Source organism: Myotis lucifugus, unplaced genomic scaffold (assembly GCF_000147115.1).
Source record: "Myotis lucifugus unplaced genomic scaffold, Myoluc2.0 scaffold_187, whole genome shotgun sequence".
Lineage (NCBI taxonomy): Eukaryota > Metazoa > Chordata > Mammalia > Chiroptera > Vespertilionidae > Myotis > Myotis lucifugus.
The window spans coordinates 801620-825655 of NW_005871235.1; the positions used below are offsets into that span (position 1 = coordinate 801620).

Below are 24036 nucleotides of genomic sequence, written 5' to 3' on the forward strand. Positions count from 1 at the left end.
CTAGTACAGTCTACATTGCCTAAATATATGGTGGCTGACATGCGAGGATTATACAGAACTTAATCTAAGTAAGACAACAGAAGCCTGGAATGCTAAAGAAAGATCTCTCAAAGAAAGAAAAAGACAGCTGTCACATTATTATTCAGTGAGATGTTCATAGATTGCTTTCTTTCATTAGAAGCCTTAAAAAAACCTTCCAATCTCCTATTCTTTACCAATATAAGAACTCTCCATAAAGCAGCTATTTTCTCTTTGGCATTTCTAAAATGTTTGCTTCAACATTTACTTGATAAGTGGAAAAATTTATTTGGACAACATTTACTATACATTTTTGCCCTTTTTTTTTCTGAGCTCTCATATAGCATTTGTCACAACTTTAAAAATAAAATAAATATTCTATAGTCTAAAATTTAAAAAAGAAATGAGTGAAGGGGATCAAGAGATCTAAATTGGCTATAAGATAAACAAGTTATGGAGATGAACAGCACAGGGGCTATAGAGCATAATATTATATCAGCTTCGTATGGTGACAGATGGCAACTAGACTCATTATGGTGATCATTTCATAATGTATATGCACGTTGAATCACTGTGCTGTACACATGAAACTAATATAATATTGTATGTCAATTATACCTCAATTAAAAAACAACTGCATTTTTAATTTCTATCGTCCTGTGAATCTTGTGGATGCAAACCCTATTGGATTCAGAGCTAGAAGTCTTGCGGGCCCATCCCTTGGAAACTGAAAAGCTGAAGTTCTGCAAAAGCTTCATTTCTCAGTGAGAAGCTGGGAGTTGGGTTCCTTCCCAGTTTTATGGTAAAAGTGTGCCTCAGCCTTTCCTACCCCTTTTGGTGTGGGTACTTTCTCATTGGCCTGATGTGGAGGAGTCATCGGCTAGCCTGGGATTCTTGCAGAGGGAGCTACTCAGTGTGTCCTGGGGAGGAGGTGAGCTCAGGAGTCTCTGTGTAGCCATTTTGGTCTCCTGAGTGACATAAAGATTTTTTTGTTTTGTTTTAAATTTAAGTTGGCCTAAAACAAGCCTATGACATAAGTGCTGAATAAAAATATTTATAAATAATGATAAAAAGTATTTTCCATCGAATAATTTAGCAAATTAAAAAGATTAAAAACATCTAATGTTGGTGAGGCTGTGGGGAAATTGACACTTGCTAGAAAGAGTGTAATTGGTTCAGCCTTCATGCACAATATAAATGCAGCACCGTAAGGCTTCTTATTCCTCGTGTAGGTGTGCAGCGTTGAGGAATGACACTACAATACATTCACTGAGTGCCTTCCCGATGAGCACAGAAACATGTAGATTGCGTACATGCCACACATGGGTCATGAGGAGCCTGTTTACCTTGTCAGCCACCTCCTACCATTACCTCTGTAACATCTCACCGACACCATGTTGGATTTGATGCTGAGCTCAAAGTTGGGGTTCTCCTGGGTGCTTAGAGGTTCTGTTATAAGCCTCTAGTTCCTCATTATCTTTAAATGCCTTATAGAACTACCTTCTTTCCTCAGGTTATGGTGTAGGAAGCAGAGGACCCTGGCGATCACTTCACTGATCTACTCTAAACCTCCTTATGTTCACCCTACCCTGGTAGGGAAGCCGTGGGCTCCCTCTTCCTGCCATGTCTTGAATTCTCTCTGCTTTAGGCTTACAGTAAAAATCCCTGTTTTAGGCGTGTAGGAAAAATCTAAGATCTACTCTGATAGGCCTGACTCTTGATATATAAATGGGGTCTAAAGCAGTTTAGAACATTCCTTTCTCTCTCTTCCAAGACCATTTTGCTACTGAGTCAGGAAAGTCAGTTGGAGGCCAAAGCTGTTTAACAGACTCTGTTCTGGGTGGCAGCTGACCTCTGTTTCACTGGGCAAGAAGCCTCAGCACTGGAGATGGATGACTGAAAGGGAATTAAAAGGGAACTAAAGCCCGGCCAGTGTGGCTCAGGGGTTGAATGTTGACCCGTGAACCAGGAGGTCATGGTTTGATTCCCAGTCAGGGCACATGCCCAGGTTGTGAGCTTGATCCCCAGTAGGGGGCACGCAGGAGGCACCCAATCAATAATTCTCTCTTTTCATTGATGTTTCTATCCCCCCACCTCTGAAATCAGTAAAAAAAGATTTAAAAAATTTAAAGGGAAATAAAAATACATTGCTTTAATATCCCACCAGTATTATTCACCTCATAATACAAAGTGGGGAGAGGGAATACAAAACAAATTGTTCATTGCTGTTTTATACTCCAGGCACATGCAAAAACTTTTTCTAAAGACCTTGCCTTGCAGGCCCTGGACCCCGGGGAGTAGTTAAATCAGTTGTACTAATGAGACACAGGTTCAGTTAGTCTTGTTTATGAAAACTTCTTCCCTGAATATGTCATATTTCTACATGAAAAAAAAGATTCCAAGTACTTTCAAATGTCCTTTTCAGCCAAAATATTGCTTACAGTTGGTTGTAAATCACATCTTTCCTATTTTCCTTCCAGGCCATCGTTATAACTCCCATATTGAATGGAAAGTAGTATATTTCACAATATCCCCATTAATCAACAGATAATTTTGGTCATTGGTTAAACGATTTTGATTGGTCTGCTTTTGTTCACATTTGCATATGCCAAAGTTCTTTCATTACTGGCTTTCTGCCCATCAGTAATACCTCAAGGGGACTTAAAGCAAAAGCCTTCTGGTTAGAAATGCCAAGAAAGCTACTATGAAAATGCAGAGAGACAAACTCTTCTGGTGGAATGTCAATTCACTTATATAGTAAAACACTCGTGTAAGGTGAGCAGCTGTACCCTGGCATGGTTCAGCTCAGCTTGAATTTTAGCTGAATAATTCTGTGCAGCTCCATTTGCTACTTAATGTAGCTATGAAAACATATTGGCCCTCTGGTCCTCGGCATTCACCATACAGCACTAAGAGTACTTAACATTCTTTTTGTTCCTTCTAGAAAAAAAAGTTATTTTTCCTTCTTTACTGTTGATAGAGAATATTTTGAATGACTTTTTTTTACTTTGAAAAATAGAACAGAACCTCGTGGTGAGGACATAGGATTTGCTGTGCCAGGCTGTTTTGTTGATTCAGCTGTCAGATGAGCAAGAAAATAAAAGGGGAAAGTAAACGATTCAGACCAGATAGGAGATATTATAAGCCAAGTGACAAATATAACTCCTGAGAAATGTAAAATAAGGTGGTTGAGACTAAATTTAGATTTTTTAAGTCCTATGGGGATTGGCTATATGTAGAACATTGCAATAATCGTTGGCAGAAAAATTACGTTTCATTGTAATTAACCCGGGGGAGAGGAGCTCCCCTCCTCAGCCACCTCCCTCTGCGAGTACCTAGGACATTCATAGGAACAACTACTATTTTTAGCTCAGGTGCCACTAGTAGCACAGTGAAGTCACCTTTATGATTATGGGAGCATCCTTTGTCCACAGCTACTTGAAAATATTTTTAAAAGGCGCTAAAAAGTGCCATGAGCTAGGTTATAGTACTCCAGACTGCATTTAATAATGAAAAGTCTGCCTAATCTTTACTTTTTAACAATGCAAACCATTTCTCAGGAGAACCTTAAAAAGTGAGTGTAAATATTTTAGTATCATTGATGGATTTTTTTTCTTTTAATTTCTACCCCCCCCAATATCTAATTTTTAAATATGTTTGGGCCAAGCAAGTTAGTAACAACAGTTAAATGGTGCATATGTTAATATACAGATATGTAATATACTTTAGATATTTTAAATATAATTGAGAACATGATCTCCCTGTGGTTGAACTTCATTCCTTGAATCTTCTGTGCCTGCCTAGCAGTGAACAGTGACAAGTGGAAGAGCTAGATTTCAGGGTTGAATATAAAAGGAACCTAAGGGAAAGATTTTTTAAATGTGGTTTGATATTCTAGAACTCTTAGGAGTAATTATCATCTATCTATCTGTCATCTATCAATCATCTAAATCCATCCACCCATTTGGATTCGCTAGAGGGAGGAAATGCCATCTCCATGAGCATCTTGCAGAAAAGTGAGAGGACACACGCAGTTGGTGCCCACTCTCCCCTGCATCTCAGCCTAATTCTGAAGTATGGGTGTGAGTTGAAAGGAAGCTCAAATAGTATTCTCTCTCTCTCTCTCTCTCTCTCTCTCTCAACAGAAAAAGAGCAGAATTTATTTCCTTTCCTTTTACTGAAGGGAAAAAGGCCCATCTTAAAACAGCATTATATTAAGAAAGCTGTTCAGGCTCCTTTAGAGACAAACGCCTGAATGGTAAGCCCTGCCTTTTCTCCTTACAAACTTAGTCTATAAAAGAAAGCCAGCGTGTCACACATTGACATTTGCATTTGATTTGGAGTACGTTTTTTCCAGTCACAAATTTTCTTACCTGAAAAATGGTTTCTGTATTTACAACGTCCAGTTCCTCACCCAGGAAGGAGGTGCCGTGTGTCAGGAGGCCCTGATTTCAGTGGCGCTTTGCACTCCACTCTCTTTGAAGGGTGTAGGGCAGAGGCCAGGCGTAGCTTGCCAGTCCCTGCACACTTCCTTCTTCTCACAGTGAGCCATGCTGGGGGTTAATGATAACATGAGGCACCTGCCTCAGATGCCTGGCCCCCAGCACAGAGGGCATTTCACTTAATGGCTTTTTCCCCGGCTCATTATTCCGTATTTACAATTAACCAAGCATGACAATTAAGCACCTCTTTCCCCTGGTAAAGATGTTTTTCAATTGACATCTTTAATTTTAAAGTAGGTTATTACATAAAAAAAAACCAAGATAAGATCATGGTGAGGATATTATAAACTGTTCTGGGGGAAGGGGCAATAATTCCATCATTCCAGGCCCTAGTGACTAGGACAGCGGTTCTCAACCTGTGGGTCGTGACCCCTTTGGCGGTCAAACGACCCTTTCACAGGGGTCGCCTAAGACCATCCTGCATATCAGATATTTACATTATGATTCATAACAGTAGCAACATTGCAGTTATGAAGTAGCAACGAAAATAATTTTATGGTTGGGTCACAACATGAGGAACTGTATTTAAAGGGCCAGAAGGTTGAGAACCACTGGGCTAGGGGCTCAGAGGTTGTTAGTGAGGATGGCCTTCAGGCAAAGAGAGGGGAACACCAATATAAACAAAACAAAACAAACACAGAAACTGATCATGTCAACATGCGGCAGGGAAAAGGGTGAATGAGAGTATCTTGACAAAAACGAGAACTGGGAAGGCAAGGCTCAGCTTTTCAAGAGGATGCTTTGCACAAGAAACACCTGAGGAGCATTCAGAACCCCAGCAGGAAAACGCCTGACCGCACAAGAAGCGCTTCTTGTCAATTTTGAGTTGAATCTTAAAATAGGAGATGTGATGTCGCACGACATACATCTCAAGGAGTCTTTAGGTAGGGCTGGATGACTTAATATTTGTGAAACTTTTAGCACAGTGTTTGTCATATAGGAACACCTTTGTTATTTTCATCGCAGTCGGTCCTATGAGGTAGATACTAGTATTGTTCCTTTTCATGGGTGTCTGCAAAGGTTATGTCACTTCCTGGGAGAAACTGCATGTTCCCGGGACTGCCGATTAGGTGACCACGCTTCTCTGGCCAAGGGTGGGGCTGGAGCACAAGCTGGTCTCCTCTGATGTGCTCTCCCTTGATTCTTAATTCTAAACAGTACTGAGAACAGCTGGAATTACCCACCTTGTGTCCCAAAGAGAGGGATCTGGATCCTTGGGACAAACCCTGTTTTCTGTGCTTTCGGGTTCTTGAGCTTTTAATTCTTGAGCTACTCCGTACCTTTTGAAAACATTCTGTTTTTCCATTGTGACTTTGGTCCTGCACTGCTCTCTGCTTGGGCGAGGGGCTGGCCCAGGATGGAGGGAAATGACCATGTGTGCCACAGGCGGCTCTGCTGTGGCCTCTGCTGAGCTGGCCCCGGGAAAAGCTAACGTTGGTAGCATCCTCCGTCTTGGGGAAGGGAGGATTTGAATGGCCCCAGGACACACGTAAGGCATGACTTCCCTAGTACAATAAAATCACGTTACTAAAGGTGGCCTCAAACTTTTTTCATCCATTATTCTGCATCATCAAAGTCATGATGACTTGCGAGGTCTGTAGCATTTGTTTGAGTGCCTATGTTTATCTGATAACTTTCTTCGTATATTTTTATAAGACTAACCATTCTGTTTGTAAATCTGGTCTCTATTTCCTCTTACTGAGCCCAAGTATTACTGATTACTTAAGAGAGGGGACCATGCCTTTTTCTACCCATCTTGGCTGCCACATTCTAGCTTCTCTGTGTATCTGAGATGATTTCTGATTATTCCCCACCAGGTGCAGCTGCCTTGCGTTCTGAAACACCTGCCTTTTCGTTCCACCTTTTGTGTGTTGGCTCGTGCTGTTTCCCCCACTTGAAATGTTCTTCCTCTCCACTTCATCTTATAAAGCCCTACACCTCCAGTTTCAAGAGGCCCTCTTCCCTTACATTTCAATCCAAGCTGATTTCTCTCCAAATCCCCATTGCTCTTACATTCAGTACCTCACATTACAGTGATTATTTCCTGGGTGAGTGTTTAAACTCCTACCTAAATGGTAAGATTCAGGTAAACAGTGATCAATTCTTTTGCCCCAACATTTAAATATCAAAAGTTTTAAACATACAAAAAAGATTAAAGGAATTTCATGGTGTGAATAGTCATATTCCCACCTGTATCCTACAGTTTTACTATATTCACTTCATCACGTATATATCCCTTCATCTATCCCTTATGTTACTTTATTTTTGTGTATGATACACAGAAATAATTTGAAGAAATCAGTCCCATTTTACCACCAAAACTTCAGCATGTTTATCACTAACTAGAGTCAACATTTTTACTGGCATTTTTGTGATTAAATTCCTATCCTCCAGAGCACCCAGCAAAGTAGGGACCATATCATAGAACATCAATTTATCCACACTGGATTGAATTTAGACACCAGTTTGAAATCTATTACAAATTAATAGTGTGGAAGCCCAAATAAATGGTTTCTGGACCTGTGGAGGTGGGTGTGTTTTATGGGTTTGCAGAAGAGCTATACCTATATGTACCAACCCAACTTGTGATCTGTCAGAGATATTCTAGGGGAACCATCAGGCAAAGTTTCAGGAGGCAGACAGGTCACCATCTGATTGATTGAAATACTAATATGGAGCTGGTTATACTCTGTGCTTAAGAAGCAAGAGAGGAATGCTCCAGTTTATCTAAAGATACACATTGAAATAGGTGATAAAATAGCCCAAAAGACAAAAACAGGGTTCATGTGTACTAGCCTGAGCCACTGGATGCAGTTGGGTGGAAGCTCTACTCCTTTATAAAGCAGCACACACTCCAAATGGACCATTTGGGCTCAGGCAGATGGATCTGGAAGAAGGTGTTCTAAGCCTGTGTAGTTTCTGACATCCTATTAGGAGAAAGTTACAGTGCTCCTCAGATTTGGCATCACCTTCTAAAACATGTTATTCCAGTAGTCATCATTCACCCAAGTCCTTCCTTTAACTGATATAGAATATGTATATCTATAGTCACACCCTTATTTATAAGGATGTTTATTTATATTGCATGTCTATTTATATCCACATACATTCCCTCATTCTTCAAATGACAGGCCCCTTCTCATTCAGGTATCTCTGATCATCCCCTCTTTGAAGAGTCCCCTCTGGACCCTTTTATTTAAAAGGAAGGTCAACTCTCCTCATTATACTCTTACCTTGTACTCTATTTTACCTGAAACATATCACAGTTACTAACTATAGGGTGTCACACAAAAAGTACACACACACACTTTTAATCATTATAAAGGCTGTGTTTATTAAAATACATTTCATTTTCAAAATTGAGCTATCAGCTGTTAAAGTGTGGATACATTTTGGGGAACACCCTGTATATACTTTTTTATTTATGTTTTACCTTTCAACTTTATTAGGCAAATAGCAGAATCATATTTCCCCTTCTCCTGTGTGATTAGAAGTTATTAGAGTACCTGATCCATAGTAGACACCTAATTAAAATTTACTGAATTGTAGATATTGAAAATTCATGAATAAGGAAAAAGTTTGTTTCAGTATTATCCCAAATGCCCTTGCTGTATTTGACTACCTTCTCATTTCCTTGTACTTTGATCTATCTTGGCCTTTTGACTGGGGACTGCACCCAGACTTGCCTTTCCGGACAGTGCCCTCAGTTACAAATCATCGACCCCATCTCTGAAAGCTCTCATTCCTTTCGCATGCTTCTCTCAGCTAGGGGTAAGAAGGAAATTATATCCGAAGGAAGAAATTGACCACAAGCTGTGAATGATTGAGAACCCCACTTAATGTGTTAAACCTCCTGAGGATGTTTACATATTACGAGAGGGGTAAACTGGCAGTGTGACTAGGCAACTTAACTAATTTCAGGCAGTGTGTGTGGAATAGACCTAGGGATTTAGTTGACTAAAAACTAATCTGTATGGTCTGAAAATTGAAAACCTCGCATCCTTCTTTGAGTGCATTCTATGTTATGCACTCTTACATTACACACTGACTTCCATTACCTGTGACTCATTCATTACATGGTAGCTGATATCTTGAAGAAGGTAAAGAATAATTAGGTTGATGAGGGTTTTCCAATCATGTCAGTTGAGAAATAGGTTAGGAGCTGGAAATAGGTAGTTTACAACAGAAAGATGTGACAAAAATAAGAGATCTTTGCATCATTTATTGTTTGTTTTTGGAAGTGAGATAACTGACTATCCCAAAGACCATGAGACCTGAGCATGCGGGGAGTGGAAAGTAAGGAGTATCCGTCGGGAACAGTCTCGCTGGCTTCCGGAGGAGGTGGGCTTGCAGAAAGGATAGTGTTCAATTCAGGAGACAAGAACAGCGAGGGCCCTTCAGGGGAGGAACTGTAGCATTAGCTAAGATAGGACTTTGTTGGGATGGTAAGACTTGTGGCTTTGATGGGATGGGACAGTCCATGTTGGGTAACAGAGGAGGATAAAGATGTATAAGTGAGAAGCAGATAAAGGACCTTGATTATAAGCCACATATAATTTGTCCTGGAGATAATGCATGATGAGGAAGGGACTCCTTTTCGATGCTTTGATTCAAGATGATCTCACTTTAGGAATATTTTAGGGAGGAAAATCTGAACAGCAATGAGCTGTGTAGCAGGATAGTTAAACATAGGGGACCTAGAGTTAAATGGTCTAGGTGAAAACCCTGCTTCAGTTACCAGTTTCATGACCTTACACAAATTACTTGTTCTCTTTAAGTCTCAGTTTCTTCATCTCTTAAATGATATCATAAAAGTAACTATCCTTAAAGATATTGTAAACACTAAATGAGATTGTGTAAAAGTATCATAGTGTCTCTCAGAGAAGTGTTAAATAAATACAATATGATACATATTATCCTATAGTTATTAATGGTCATATTATTATTAGGTGACGTTTCTAGCACATCCTTGTAAAGAAATCTTATTTGTTGGATCCACCCCAAACTTGCCAGATATGTCCACCTCAGAATCGTCTGGACAGCCTTCTCCCCTGCTGTCATGGAAACAAATCTGCTTTTGGCTGTACAGACTTTTGTGCCCACTCCATGATCCTACTCATATGCTTTTTATACCGTATTCCAGAGCCTTCCTCTGATATCTCCAAGACTATCACTTTCCCATCTGTGAAACTATAAAAGGAGGCAAGCTAGTAAGCAAGGAACTTCAAAACATTCCCACAAGAGTTAGTGGATTAATTCCCCTACTGCCCAATCAGTACTGCCAGGAGCAGTGGCTCTCGGAATAAGCCACTGGGCGCATTCACTTCACACAAAATATATGTTAATTATCCCCAACTTTTCTTTAGCAGGTTTTGTAAGACACATTGGAATATATGTTATGTGATTATACAGCCCTGTCAACAGCTTTTGGCATCTTTCTGAGAAACAGACAAACTGAGTATCTACATCATGAATATGAAGGAGAAATGTTTGGAGAGATAAAAAATGGACTGGATAAGAGAAATTTTTTTCTTTCACCAAACATATTGTATCTCCTTCAAATAAATTCCTTACACAACACTCATGATGGACATTTAATAAATGTGAACTGATATAGTGTATGATTTTTGAGACCTTCCTGTAGATTGAGAAATATGCTACTAAAAATTTATAGGAAAATTCCATATGGAGAAGAAATATATGTGATGTCTTTGATCATCCTGTCCATTAAAAAATGAAATCATATTAAATTCAACTGATAGAGCTGTGAAAAACTTTGGAGGAGATCCAGAAGATAGGGCCTAAAATAATTAAACGCTTAGGGAACAAAACCATGAGAGTAAGTTTACTTAATTGGAAGGAGACATATCTGTAGAAAACTTCATTAAAGTTTTTATGAAGTGTTTTTAATGAGATGTTATAAAATAAAAAGCAGTGAGCAATTTTTCTAGTCCCAGGGCAGCAATAGAAGAAAAATAGACTTATATGGATGATAAACCAGAACAATAATACTATACATTTGATGCCTTTCAAAGAACTTTCATATACATGATACTCACAGAAGCCTGCATAACAGAAAATGGGTGCTATTACGTTTGTGTTTCAAAGACAGGAAAGAGAGGTAAACTTCTTTGAATTGTACAGAGAATGCTTTGCTCCCTCACTTCCCCATTCCCAGGGTTCTGCCCTTTAGGTGTCTGGTGCCTTCATTTGGAATTGTAATAGACATAAAAAGATCTAGCCGTCTGCTCTATGCCAAGGCTCTAGGCTAAGGCATACCCTCCCTGGGCAATACTCTATGTTCTAATGATGAATCCCTGAATGGAATTGTTTGTGGTTCTCTATGTCCATGCTGATGCACATCTACAAAACCAGCATTCTGGGTTTTGACATGATTCATATTTAGCTGTTTTTTCTAAGAGTCACTATTTCTTTAGCTCACTCCTGATCAGGGAGAAAGTAGAACTATGTCATTAACATGGAGAATTCAGTCCTTTTGATACTATGGTGGAGGTTATCATGAGTGTAGCAATGTGTGTCTAGTTTATCTGACAAGAACATTAGTTTGCTTAGATGTAAGTCAAGTCTTTAAGTGCTGATGTAATCATGAGCCTCACCAGTTTTGGTGAATTCTGTGGTGTGCTGCCCTGAGTTCCCTTGGGGGTCGGAGGGCATATGAAGGACAGGTCCCCTTGCCTCAATTCAGGAAGCTATGAAATATACCTACTCCAGTGTTCTTCTTAAGGGCAGCTGCAGCCTCTGTTGCAACTGCTTTCCAATTCAACTTCTATCTCTACTCAGGAGTGCTTCTCTCACTGCCATACAGTGAGACATTTAACAAATTCCCCTAATAAACTCCCTGCATGCAAATCTCCACTGTCTATTTTCAAGGAATCTGACCTAAGATACTAGTTATTAGGTCTCAGTGGCTGAGAACCAATCCCATAATTGCAGGAATTACAATTATAGAATCTCCCTCTCCAAATATTTTTAGGAATCCTCAGGGCTTCTTGCACAAGGGTGTCCCAGTATCAGACTTGCTCACGGGCAGTTTCTGGGCATCACCAATCCAAGGCTTTACTTTTTCTTGTTCTAAGAACTCCCCACAGAGGCTATGCTAAGCTGGAACTGTGTTTCCATAATTTCTTCTGAGGTCTATGTACTAGAGGAGTTGAAATTCTCCTTTAGCACATTCTCTGCTACTGTTTTACTGGCAAAGATGAAGGCAATTGCTAATACAGTGCAAGCAGGAGGATGCTCCTTTGCTATTTTGTTCATTTGGGATATGGAAAGGAATTCCCAGGGCATGGTTGAATTTATCCCAGTCCATCACATATGATTGAAAATTTTTGTGCTCCAAATGGTGTGAGCTTTACCAAAGTGTCCAATAAGCTCCTATGTAAATGCTTATGGTATTTGATGTAGGGCTTTGTTCTAAAATCTCCTTTTTTATCTTTGTAACATTTTGTCTGGAGTTCAGATATTACTGGTAATAGAATTAATCTAACTATTACAAAGTTAAAAAGTGGGAGAGACCAAGGACAGAATTCAGTATCCTATATAATAAAAGGGTAATATGCAAATAGACCAAACGGCAGAACAACCAAACAACCAATCAAAGTGTAATATGCTAATGATATGCTAAGGCTGCTCAATCGCTTGCTATGATGTGCACTGACCACCAGGGGGCAGATGCTCTGACTGGTAGGTTAGTTTGCTGCTGGGGTCTGCCCGATTGGGACTGAGCAAGATGGGCCGGGCATGCCCTGGAGCCCTCCTGGAGTCCCTCCACAGCCCTATTGTGCACCAGTGGGGTCCCTCAGCCTGGCCTGCACCCTCTCGCAATCCAGGACCCCTCAGGGGATGTCGGAGAGCTGGTTTCAGCCCAATACCACAGGCCACTCACCTTGAGAGGGCGCCAGATGCAGGGCTCATGGCTGACGAGCACTGTTGCGGCAGCGTGAGCCTCTCCTGAGATGGGGACCGATTGGGTGCGAGCCCACGGGCAGGCACAGTGGGGCCGGAATGAGTGGGAGCGGCAGGTAGGAGCTGCAGGCAGCATTGGACTGCAGGTTTCGGCCTGATCCGTGCAGGCCACCCAGAGGGACCCCACCTGTGCACGAATTTGTGCACCAGGCCTCTAGTATATTATAAAGAAAAAATGTACTGTCTCATGATGACATCAGAATATCATCTGAAGAAATATTGAAAGTCTTTGTTCTATATTTATTGAGTTCAAACACTTTGGCTCAGTACCAGTATCTATCTATGAAACCAGCTTTCAGTTAAAAAAAGAACTTACTAAATCTTTTAAAAAGTCTTAAACTATTCTTAAATGAGTCTGTGTTAGGTGGAAGTAAGTTCACAGATCTTAAATTGTAAAACAATTTACCTCAATAGATACCTTCTTTTTATTCAATGTATTGATGAAATCATGAGCAGTTTGTTGAGGATGAAGCTGGCATAGTTCCTTTTAGCTTCATTTAGAAAATTAGATGGCTGGCCATTTTTTTTTAAATAAATGAGATTGTCTATATTTTGAGTCCACTGTAGAAATTGTTCGAAAGAAGTTAATTAAGATAAATATATTGTCAAAGAATGAGGCCTACTACTAAGAATAGGATTTAAAGAATTTTCACAATAAAATATCTTTCCTAGTACTCATTTTAAGACAGTAATCAAATATCCTCTAACCACGATGATAGATCCTAGTTAGGGAGTAGTAGGGAGCCTACAGAAGCAGGTTGGAAACTACCTGAATATAAAGCTACATCATTGAATCATCACTCCTTAACTTAATAAAGAAATATTCCCTTGACATTTTCTCATAAATCTTCTTTTTCAACATGTTTAACCCTTTTATTTTACCGCGCTGTGTGGCAAAGTGTTCTCTGACTCTATTAACTACTGCTTTTCTACCTAAATTCTCATATATTCAGTTTGCCCCTAAGTCTTCACTTGCTTCCTGTTATTTTCTTAAAACAATCTTGTCTTAAAGATGATAGAGTACACGCATTTCAGAATTACACAGAGATAAGGCTGTTAGGGACTGAAGTTCATTTTGCCGTACATCTGCCACCATGCAATACTTTAAACACAATAGCTAAGAATTGGAAACAACCTAAGTGCCCATCAGCAGATGAGTGGATTAAAAAACTGGTATATCTACACAATGGAATACTATGCCACTATAAAAATAGAAGGAACTTTTACCATTTGCAGCAGCATGGATGAAACTGGAGAGCATTATGCTAAGCAAAATAAGCCAGTCAGAGAAAGATAAATATCACAAGATCTCACTCATATGTGGGATATAATGATCAACATAATTTGATGAACAAGAATAGATCCAGAGACAAATGGCAGGGGAGGGGATTAGAGAGCAACCAAAGGACTTGTAAGCATGCATATTAGCAAAACCAATGGACACAGTCACTGGGGTGGTGGGGGCTTGCCCGGGGTGGGAATGGCTGGGGGGAGGGGGGATTACTTGAGGAAAAAGGAGACATATGTAAAACTTTAGACAATAAAAAAATTATAAAAAATGAATAGTTTAAACATAGTAATTTCTGACAGTTGTAGAATGCCAGCACTAATAATAAAGGATGAAAATGCTCAAAACAATTTCCTGCCATTTATTTATTTATTTATTTATTTATTTATTTATTTATTTATCTTTTTATTTATTTATTTATTTATCTTTGTGATTCTCTGCATTAGAAATTACCTACTATATGTTTGTTAATGTTTTGCTGGAGAGCCCAATCTCCACCTGTTGTTCCCCTGGTAAATTCCTAATCTTTTTTCAAAATCCAGTTCATTCCCCACCCCTGGCGTAGCTGTACTTGCCAACTGCTATCTCCCTGTCTTCTCACTAGAGTGGTTGCGCTCAGGGTGTGAGGGTCAACCAGTTCTCTGGTCTGCCTCAGCATCTCAACACACCAGAAGATGAGACATTGTGGACCTGAATTTTTACTTTTGTATCTTTGCTAATAGTCATTCCATTTGGACAGTTTGAACTGAATTGCAAGCAAGAGGAATACACATGTGATTACATAGTTAAACAATGACTTGAAAAACGTTTTCAATATCAAACCGGCCAGTCGAATCCACTGAGATATGACTCAGTGAACATACTATGTGGTCTCAGGTTCACATTCCGATTATGATGTTTTTGCTCAGAAAGTTCCATTTATTTCTGCACCACTAGGCACCAAACTGAAATTTAACTTCTTTGTTTCTTAAGATATACACAAATTTGAAATACAACTATATATGTTAGCAGAAGATTCTATCCCGTAATCCTAAACAACACTAAAACTATCAACTTCTAGACCCAAAGAGAGTCTTTAAAATTTTTCTTAAGTTTAATATTTAGTGAAATAAATTTTAGTTTTACAGTGAATATTCATAATTGAATACAAATAAACTACACTATAAAATTGCTGTCCAGCTAGTATTGATGTATGTTATGTATGGACATGTTATGTATGTATGAATAGTTTAGTATGTATTGATTAAGGAGCAAGAGCAATGTTTAGATTTATGTATTTACATACATGTCAATTTAATAACAAAGTATTATCTGTATTTCTCATATTGAGCTCTAGTTTTCCTACATTTCCTCTAAGAAATACCAGATGGAGGAGTTGATGGAAATGATACAGAAATTAATATTGAAGTAATGGCTTGACCTTTTTAAGATGAAAAGCTTGCCAAACTTTCCATATTGACATGGCAACGTTTTAGGAATAAATCTAATATCTTTTAGATTTAGCACAGTTCAAAAGTCACCATCTGTTTCAAAAAGTGAAAGTTCTCACTATTACGTAGTTTCTTGGCTCTAAGACTAAAAGCAGGCAATCCATATAACATTGACTATCAGGAATATGTGAGAAACTTTTATATATTTTAGAAAATCAGAAACGCAAAGACTTTCTGAATTATTCTCAAAGCTATGTTGATAATACACTATGGACATTCTTTCTTCTTACATAAACTTGGGTAAGTCTCCTGCTCATTCTCTATGTGGAGTTATTAGTCAATACCAGCAGGGAAGCAAGTTGTAGTACAAAGAATTAAAGTGGGAAAATTGCAAAGAAATAGAACCTGATTTTGAGGAGAGTTGTTTGAAAGGTCTTTGGCAAATTAAATATGGTTATTATAAGAAGTTTTATTTTTTTCCTTTCTTATTTTTTTATAAATTATTCACTAGTAAATCTCTTCAATTGATATACCCAAAATCAATCCTACTCAGAATCCTTTTTTATTTCCTATTCTTTTGAGGTTAATGCTGGTTTTGCATTCTAATAAATTTTTAATGTACTTTCTTCATCAAACAACTGTGGGAAATAATAAATAAGATAAAACAGGAGGTAGAAATGAGCCCATTTACAAAACTCAGCAGCAGCTTTTTTTAGTTTGTTTTGTTTTCTGGGCCAAATATATAAGAAGGTAATGTGACAAAAATGCTTGCAATGGTTTTACCTGGTTTGTTCGAGTTTTCTCAAGTGCTAGGCTTCTTGCTGCCCAAATATCAAAAACATTTCTAGCTTTTGTTCAATTGGTCTTAAACCAAGCATGCATTTCTTTACACTGACCTGCTACTGCAAAGTGGCTGTTAAGGACATGTTGTTCTGCAGTCATGCAATTCTTGGCCAACATCCACTAGGCTTTGGATACCCTCAGAGCTTGTTAACCAAAATTAATGATTAGATATTAGAGTGTACCTTAGATATATGCATGGCTAACTTTACACCTCTGGATAAATCTTTGAGAAAATGGTGTCAGGTGTTTGAGGTGGTAGAATATACTGAAGGTAGAATAGGCTGTGTGGCTTTTAAACATGCAGATAACACAGTAAATTACCTTGAGGAAAGAACACAGGACTTCTTTAGAGAACAAAATAATAGATAAAGAGACAGTTTTTCTATAGGACAGACACAAAAAGTATCCGAAAAATTTAAACTTGAGAAACTTTAAAAACTATATATATAGTGTGACAATTTTTCTGAACTTCCCCAAAGGAGAATAACCCTTGTGAAAACCAAGACTCTCTATGTAATCTCTTTCAAAAATTTTTTGAAATGAAAGACAAACTGTGCATGAGTATGAATTACAATGTATCTGTAGAACTGTGATCTCTGCTCCATTCCATTTAAGAAGAACTTCTATCTTGGTACTGAATTGACCTCAATCACTACAAGTGGCTTATTTGAGTTTGTTCTACTTCTGTTATCTATCCTACAGCTGTAATGCAGATTTAGTATGAAGAAATACGGACATGTTTATTCTCCGGGGCTAATAGCAAAATAAAATTCAAAGCATCTTTTACATGTTTACCTTAGAGCTCATTTTATTAATTAAAAAATAAGTTCTTAACCAGGTGATAGTATTTTATTGTTAAGAACCCTTAAATATAAGAGAAATGACATCAACATTCATATAATTAAAAATAACCTAATTCACATGATTTTTAGGGTAAACTTTATTATGAATTTGTATAGAAAGAGTCCTGTTAGTGAGAATTAGGATAGCTAGGATGAACTGTACAAAAAGACCCATTAGTTTTAAACTATGCCCAGTTAAGGATGGAGAAGTAGGTGACATAACAACTGGACAGATAGGGATAAAGCAAAAGGCAGTCATACACCAAAGGATGTACACAAAGACAGAAGTCTCAATATGTGTGTCTTTCTCTATTTCCTACCCTCTGGAAGGAATATTTTCTCATGTATATTGTATGTTGTTGCTCCAAACTTCTAAGTGACTTAAGTACTCAATTACTCTATTTTTCTATGCATCAACACCTTCTGATTGACAATTAAACATGCTTAAATCTCTGTCATCTTACATTTTCCCCCTCTTAACTCATCACCTCCCTCTGGTTACCATCTTACCTCTTTCTACACCTTCACAGTTAAACTTTTTGAAAGAGTGGTCTACTCTTGTTATTTCAAGTTTGTCCAATCTGGTTTCTTACGCTATCCCCGTACAATGAATTCTTCAGGCCATGGGATCTTGTGGATAGTCCAATGGACTATCAGAACATCTGACAAACCTTTCCATTCCCTTCCCAGACACCCCACTCCTTTTGTTTGCCTCCTACTGTTCTAGTTACTCCTGAGATCCTTTTATAGTTTCATCTTCCTCTACTCAGTCATTAAATGCTAGCTCCTCAAGACTCAGTCCAGGCAATTTTTTCTACTCACTCTATACTTTCATCCACACCCATGATTTCAATGACCATCTGCACACTGATGACTCATAAATTTATATCTCCTATCTAGACCTCTTCTCTGAGGTCTATATCCATATATTCAACTTGCAAACTCCACTTTATGTTTCATAGGCACCTTAATCTCATTATGCTCAAACCTGAACTCACAATCTTCTCTATCAAATCTTCTTTCATTGCTTGTTATCTCAACAATAAAATCTTCTATACATTGCACAACAGGAAATAAATATTTATTTTTGACACCTCTCTTTTCACTCTGGTATTAATCAGTCACAATTTTACTCCTAATTTTATTTTACTTATTTTTTAAATATATTTTTTATTCTTGAAAGTATTACAGATGTTCCCTTATACCCCACTGACCCTCTCCACATGCCCCCTCCCTCCCCCGGGCCTTCACCACACTATTGTCTGTGTCTATGGGTTACTCCTAATTTTATTTTAAATATGTGCCATTGTTTGTTTAAAATGATCGTATTATCTAAAAGGATGACATTATCAATAGAAATCCCTTTTAAATTGTTATTTAACTTCTCATTTGCCTCTTTTTTGTTGTTGTTGGTATCAACTGCTAACCTTTGTAAGAGAGATGATTGAAATTAGAGTAAGCCCATTGCTCTGAAAATTTATTTTATCCATACAGAACTCAGTGTTCCAAAAGTGTATGCTTAATTTATGAATAATAATTTCTGTACTTTAGGGTAATTTCATTGCTGTCTTGTCATAATCAACTGAATTGCTCAGCCTAGATATCTCATCTCTTTATTCAGACATTTACTGAGCAACTTTCCATCTGATGCCTTGGCTAAGTACATTAAAAATGAGTAAAATACTCTCCCTGACTTTATAAGGAGTTTCCATTTTCAGATTTTTGTCAATTCCCTTGATTTCATTTTCAGATTGATGCAGACCCTGGAAGTTTATTTGATTTATACAACCTTCATAGGTTAGCCAAGATTCCTGCTGATCAGACTAACTTATCCAACTGTCATATAGCATGCAAACTCAGACACAAAATATTATTTTTAACTGAGAGTAACTTTAGAGACCATAATTGCTAGCTTGCTGCACTGATGAAAAATTTTAAATTCTTGATTGGTATGTGAAAATTTTGTTCAGTAATACCCTTAGGATACAACTATTGCTTTTAGCCATTTCTCTCTCCTGAGATTCCCTTATACTGAAGCATGAACTAATTTTAAGATTGATTTTCAAAACTTTATTTGTTCCAGAAAGATATTTCCATTTAATATTCAGTTTTTCCCTTTTCTGTGCAGTCAATGCAGCTGTACTCTTTTCACTCAATAGATATTTTGTTAAACAATTGAACTATACCTTAGCTGTACCTGAACAACCAGACTATTTATTTGTTCCATTATATTCTGAAAACAATTGATTCCTTTTGTGTACAATTTGATTGTGTCAAATTAAATCTTAGCTTAACTTGTAGTTTACTCCACTGAGCCAAACCGCTAGGGCGTTTACTCCACTACTATTTGGTCTTGTCTAAAACATCCACTGAGATGAGACATATGGTCCAGGCCAAATGGTCCTTGATTCAAATAGCCCATAATATTTATGTATACTTGTGGTTCATAGGACTAATATATTAAAGATATTACCATGTTTTATTAGTCCAATACCTATATCGTGGCTGTACTGCCAACAATAACCCTTCTTGCCTCAATAACAGGTATCTAACTGGTAATGGCACATGGGTTAGGGAGACTGGTTGGGGTTAGGGACATGCAGAAAAGAAGGTTTATATTAACTATGCATGTTTTGGATAGGACCAATGTTCAACAATCCTTTGGACAGGATTACATGCCCACTAGTCCTCCACCAAACTGAAAAAAAAGGATTACCAAAACAATTTCAGATGAAACCTTTTGTCGTTCTGTATTTGGGTGACTATTACCCATATAAATACCACTTAAAAAACAAGGCTCAGCACTACAGTTTAAAAAACGACTGTGGAGCACTTACCACATGGTGATAGGGATGAATGCATTTGTGTTAGTGCTATAATTAGCAGAGAGAGTCAAGCTATTTGGGGAACTTCCACATCCATATTTAACTGTGGGCCTTCCTTCCACCAGAAATAAATGAAGAAACTGTTATCCAAAATTCTTCTCATGACCTTTAGGAACAAAATTACATTAAATTAGTGAGAAATGTAGATTTATTATATTCAATAACAATCATTCATTCATTCACAGACAATTGTTTTGTTTCAGGGGGTTATGATTGGTGAATCATAGGAGTGTTATTAGGTAATTATGCAATGTAATAGCACTATATTAGGAATATACATTTTCCATGGGCTGAAAATGGCATGATGTTAACAGCATTAACTTGACATGAGATTAATGTCCGACTCTGTTTACCAATACATAGATTACTTTATTTTGAACCTCAGTTTCCTCATACTACTGAGTATTGAATACTTTGACTTCTTATTATTTATAGTTTAATTTTAATGTATTTTATAAAAAAGAAATAGTAAATTATAAAGAAGAAACAATCTCCCTCCTTCAGCCCATTCTTGATCTCACTATTTTTTTCTATTATGTACACATACATACAAATATTTTTATAGCCTGATTTTATTTTTAAAACTAATTAAATAATGTAATAGTTTTATTCATCTTTCTCTTTCACTTAACAGTACATTTTAGACATCTTTCCATGTAAGTACATACATTTCTTTTATAAATATTCTTGATTGGAGTATAACTCATACAGAAAAATCACAAATTTTAAGCATATATAATTCAGTGAATGATCACAAAATGAACCTGCTCATTTAAATACCACCAATTACAGAAAAAGAACATTATTTACATTGTCTGAAGTCCTATCAATCACTACTTTATTTCCTCCACTAATAGTAACCACAATCCTGATGTTTAACATAATTACTTTTGCTTCATTTTAATCTTCATATTAGTGGATCATACTGTATATATTCTTTTCTGTCTAGTTGGTTTTGCTCAATATTATGTTGGGGAGACAGCATTCATGCTAAACTTTATTAATTTTTTATTGCTTTAATATTCTATTAAACAAATATTCACAATTCAGTTATTCCTTTTTCTATAGATGGCCATCCCCCTCCCAGTTTTTGGTTATTATTCATAATACTGCTATGACAACCTTGTATGTGTCTCATGGATTGAAGTGCATGTCCTTCTATTGTGTATATAACTAGGAGTTGAATTATTCTGTGAGTATGAATATAAATAATTTAGTAGCTATTGCCAGTTTTCTAAAATGATGTTCCGATTTAACTTTTTACCAGCAGCATATTAATATATAAGAGTTATAGCTGCTCCATCTTCTTACCACCACTTGGATGGTCACCTCGTAGATTTTAACTATTCTGTGTTTATTATTGTAGCTTTAATTTTCTTCACATTAGGGAAGTTGAACATATTTTCATGTTTAGTGGCTATTTTGGTATCCCCTTTTGTGAAATGTCAGTTTGTATTTCTTGCTCATATTTCTGTTCCCCCCTTATTGATTGTAGAGTTATATCAAAGTATAGATCCGATAGCTATATCTATAGTCATACATATGTATGTGTATAGGATACAAGCTCTTTGTAAAACATACATATTGAAAATAACTTCTCCAATTCTGTAGACTGTCTTGCCAATCTTAACGGTGAGTTTTGATGAACATATGTTCTTAATTTTAGTGTAGGTCAATTTATCAATCGTTTCCTTTGTGATTATTATTAGTACTTTTTACATCATCTATTGGATAAAGCAATAGTATTAAAGATTTAATAATAAAATACAAGTAGCAAATAATATCATAAAATGGTTGAAAATCACTCTTTTGAGATCCTCCTAAATGTCCTTTACTAGAATCCACACAACTCATCCAGGTTTTTACCACGCTTCTGAGGACTTGAGCTGTACAAAACCCTGAATTAGTCTGTGCCTGGCAGAGGGTAATGCAGCTTCCTCTTCTCTGACTCTCCTGAGATTCACTAGCAGTTTTTGGACTTCTACTCTTTAGTGTTTTCCCCATGACTTCCCATTCAATTTCTGAGGCTGCTTTTCTCTGAACTTGGAGTATAATGAGTAATTTTTAGTATATTTTTGACTTTTATTTTAAAACTGGGGGAGGGTGTTTGGAGCAATGGGAACACATTTAGAAACACAAACTTTGTACCAGCATCTTGTGTTTTCTCTAGAGGAGCTCATCATTAAGCCATTGAAGGAAAGCCATTCTGTTGTTTCACTGAAAAGATGCTTGATGATGCATTAATGAAGAAGTGAGAACCTACCCTCTTTTGAAATAATTCTTTATGCTTTAAGGCTGTGTGGTAATTTTTTTTCAATAAATCATGTGTATTGAGTTTTCTGAATATTTATTCAGAAAATATTCTGAAACTCTTACAATATATAATTCTCAAATTTCATTTATCCTAATAAAATCATTGATTGTATCTCTTGATTAATGCAACAAACTGATGAATTTCAGAGGGAAGGGGGTGGACAGGAAGAGATTAACCAAAGAATTTATATGTATACTAGAGGCCCAGTGCACAAATTTGCACTGGGGTCCCTTGGCCTGGCCGGCGATTGGGGCTGATCAGGGCTGGCTGGCCAGGTGGAGGGACCACGGGAGGTTGTCCAGCGGGGGTCGGGGGGTGGAGGGAGAAGGGACCGCAGGAGGTTGGCTGGCTGCAGGAGGTTGGCTGTGGGAGCACACTGATCACCAGGGGGCAGCTGCTTCATTGAGTGTCTGCCCCCTGGTGGTCAGTGTGCATAATAGCAACTGGTTGACCAGTTGAGCGGTCAAGTGGTTGACCGGTCGCTTAGGCTCATATATATATATATATATATAATATATATACCCATAACCCATGGATAGACAATAGTGTGGTGAAGGCCTGGGGAGGGTGTGGTACAATAGGGGGAAAAGGGGGGGCATTTGTAACACTTTTGATAATAAAGATAAAAAGTAAAATAAATATGCTGCCTAGAACAATAAATAAAATCATTAATTGCAAAACAACAGACTCTAGTTTCTAAATATTATAGTCTTTTAGAGAGTAAACCCTATAATTATAAATCTGAAATTTATATATACCATATTTATACAGGGTGGGGGCAAAGCAGGTTTACAGTTATGAGTACATGAAACATAGTTTATTCTTGTATTATTATTTCTTAATTATTATATTAATAGAGGCCCGGTGCACAAAAATTTGTGCACTCGGGGGGGAGGGGGGGTCCCTCAGCCCGGCCTGTGCCCTCTCGCAGTCTGGGACCCCTCAGGGGATGACCACCTGCTGGCTTAGGCCCGCTCCCCGGGGATTTGGCCTAAGATGGCAATCAGACATCCCTCTGGCAGCCCGGCAGCCCTCAGGGGATGTCCACTTGCCAGCAGGGAGCAGGCCTAAACTGCAGTCGGACATCCTTAGTGCTGCTGAGGAGGCAGGAGAGGCTCCCACCTCCCGGCTGCCTGGCTGCCGGCCGCCATCTTGGTTGGCAGTTAATTTGCATATTGCCGCTGTACTGGCAGCCATCAGCCTGGCTTGTGGCTGAGCAGAGCTCCTCCCATGTGAGAACGCCCTGACCACCAGAGGGCAGCTCCTGCATTGAGCATCTGCCCCCTGGTGGTCAGTGTGTGTCATAGTGACCAGTCATTCCCAGTCCTTCTGCTGTTAGGGTCAGTTTGCATAGTACCCTTTTATTATATAGGATAGAGGCCCTGGTGCACGGGTGGGGACTGGCTGGTTTGCCCTGAAGGGTGTCCTGGATCAGGGTGGGGGTCCCGCTGGGGTGCCTGGCCAGCCTGGATGAGGGGCTGATGGCTGTTTTCAGGCTGGCCACACCCCCTTTAGGGTGGGGGTCTCCACTGGGGTGCCTGGCCAGCCTGAGTGAGGGGCTTAGGGCCGTTTTCAGGCAGGCCACACCCTCTTCAGGGTGGCGGTCCCCACTGGGGTGCCTGGCCAGCCTGAGTGAGGGGCTGATGGCTGTTTGCAAGCTGGTCAAGCCCCCCAGCTGGGATCCTCCCCCTGTGGGTGCCTGGCCAGCCTGGGTGAGGGGCTGTGAGGGCTGTTTTCAGGCTGGCCACACCTCCTTCAGAGTGGGGGTCCTGCTGGGGTGCCTGGCCAGCCTGGGTGAGGGGCTGAGGGCCGTTTTCAGGCTGGCCACGGCTGCGGGCTGGAAGCAGGTACCTGGGATTTTTCTATCTTCTATAATTGAAACTTTGTAGCCTGGAGCGGAGCTCAGGGCAGGCGGGAAGCTTGGCTTC

The 24036-nt window shown here is 38.6% G+C and overlaps 1 protein-coding gene across 1 annotated transcript in view; it reads right to left on the reverse strand.

Annotated features, from left to right (window-relative positions):
- The window catches only part of EYS (eyes shut homolog (Drosophila)), a 1189235-nt gene that overhangs the window by 221213 nt on the left and 943986 nt on the right, over window positions 1–24036 (reverse strand). Inside the window, 1 exon segment of the mRNA XM_006096829.1 lies at window positions 19747–19900. Within this exon segment, the coding sequence (XP_006096891.1) occupies window positions 19747–19900 (154 nt within the window).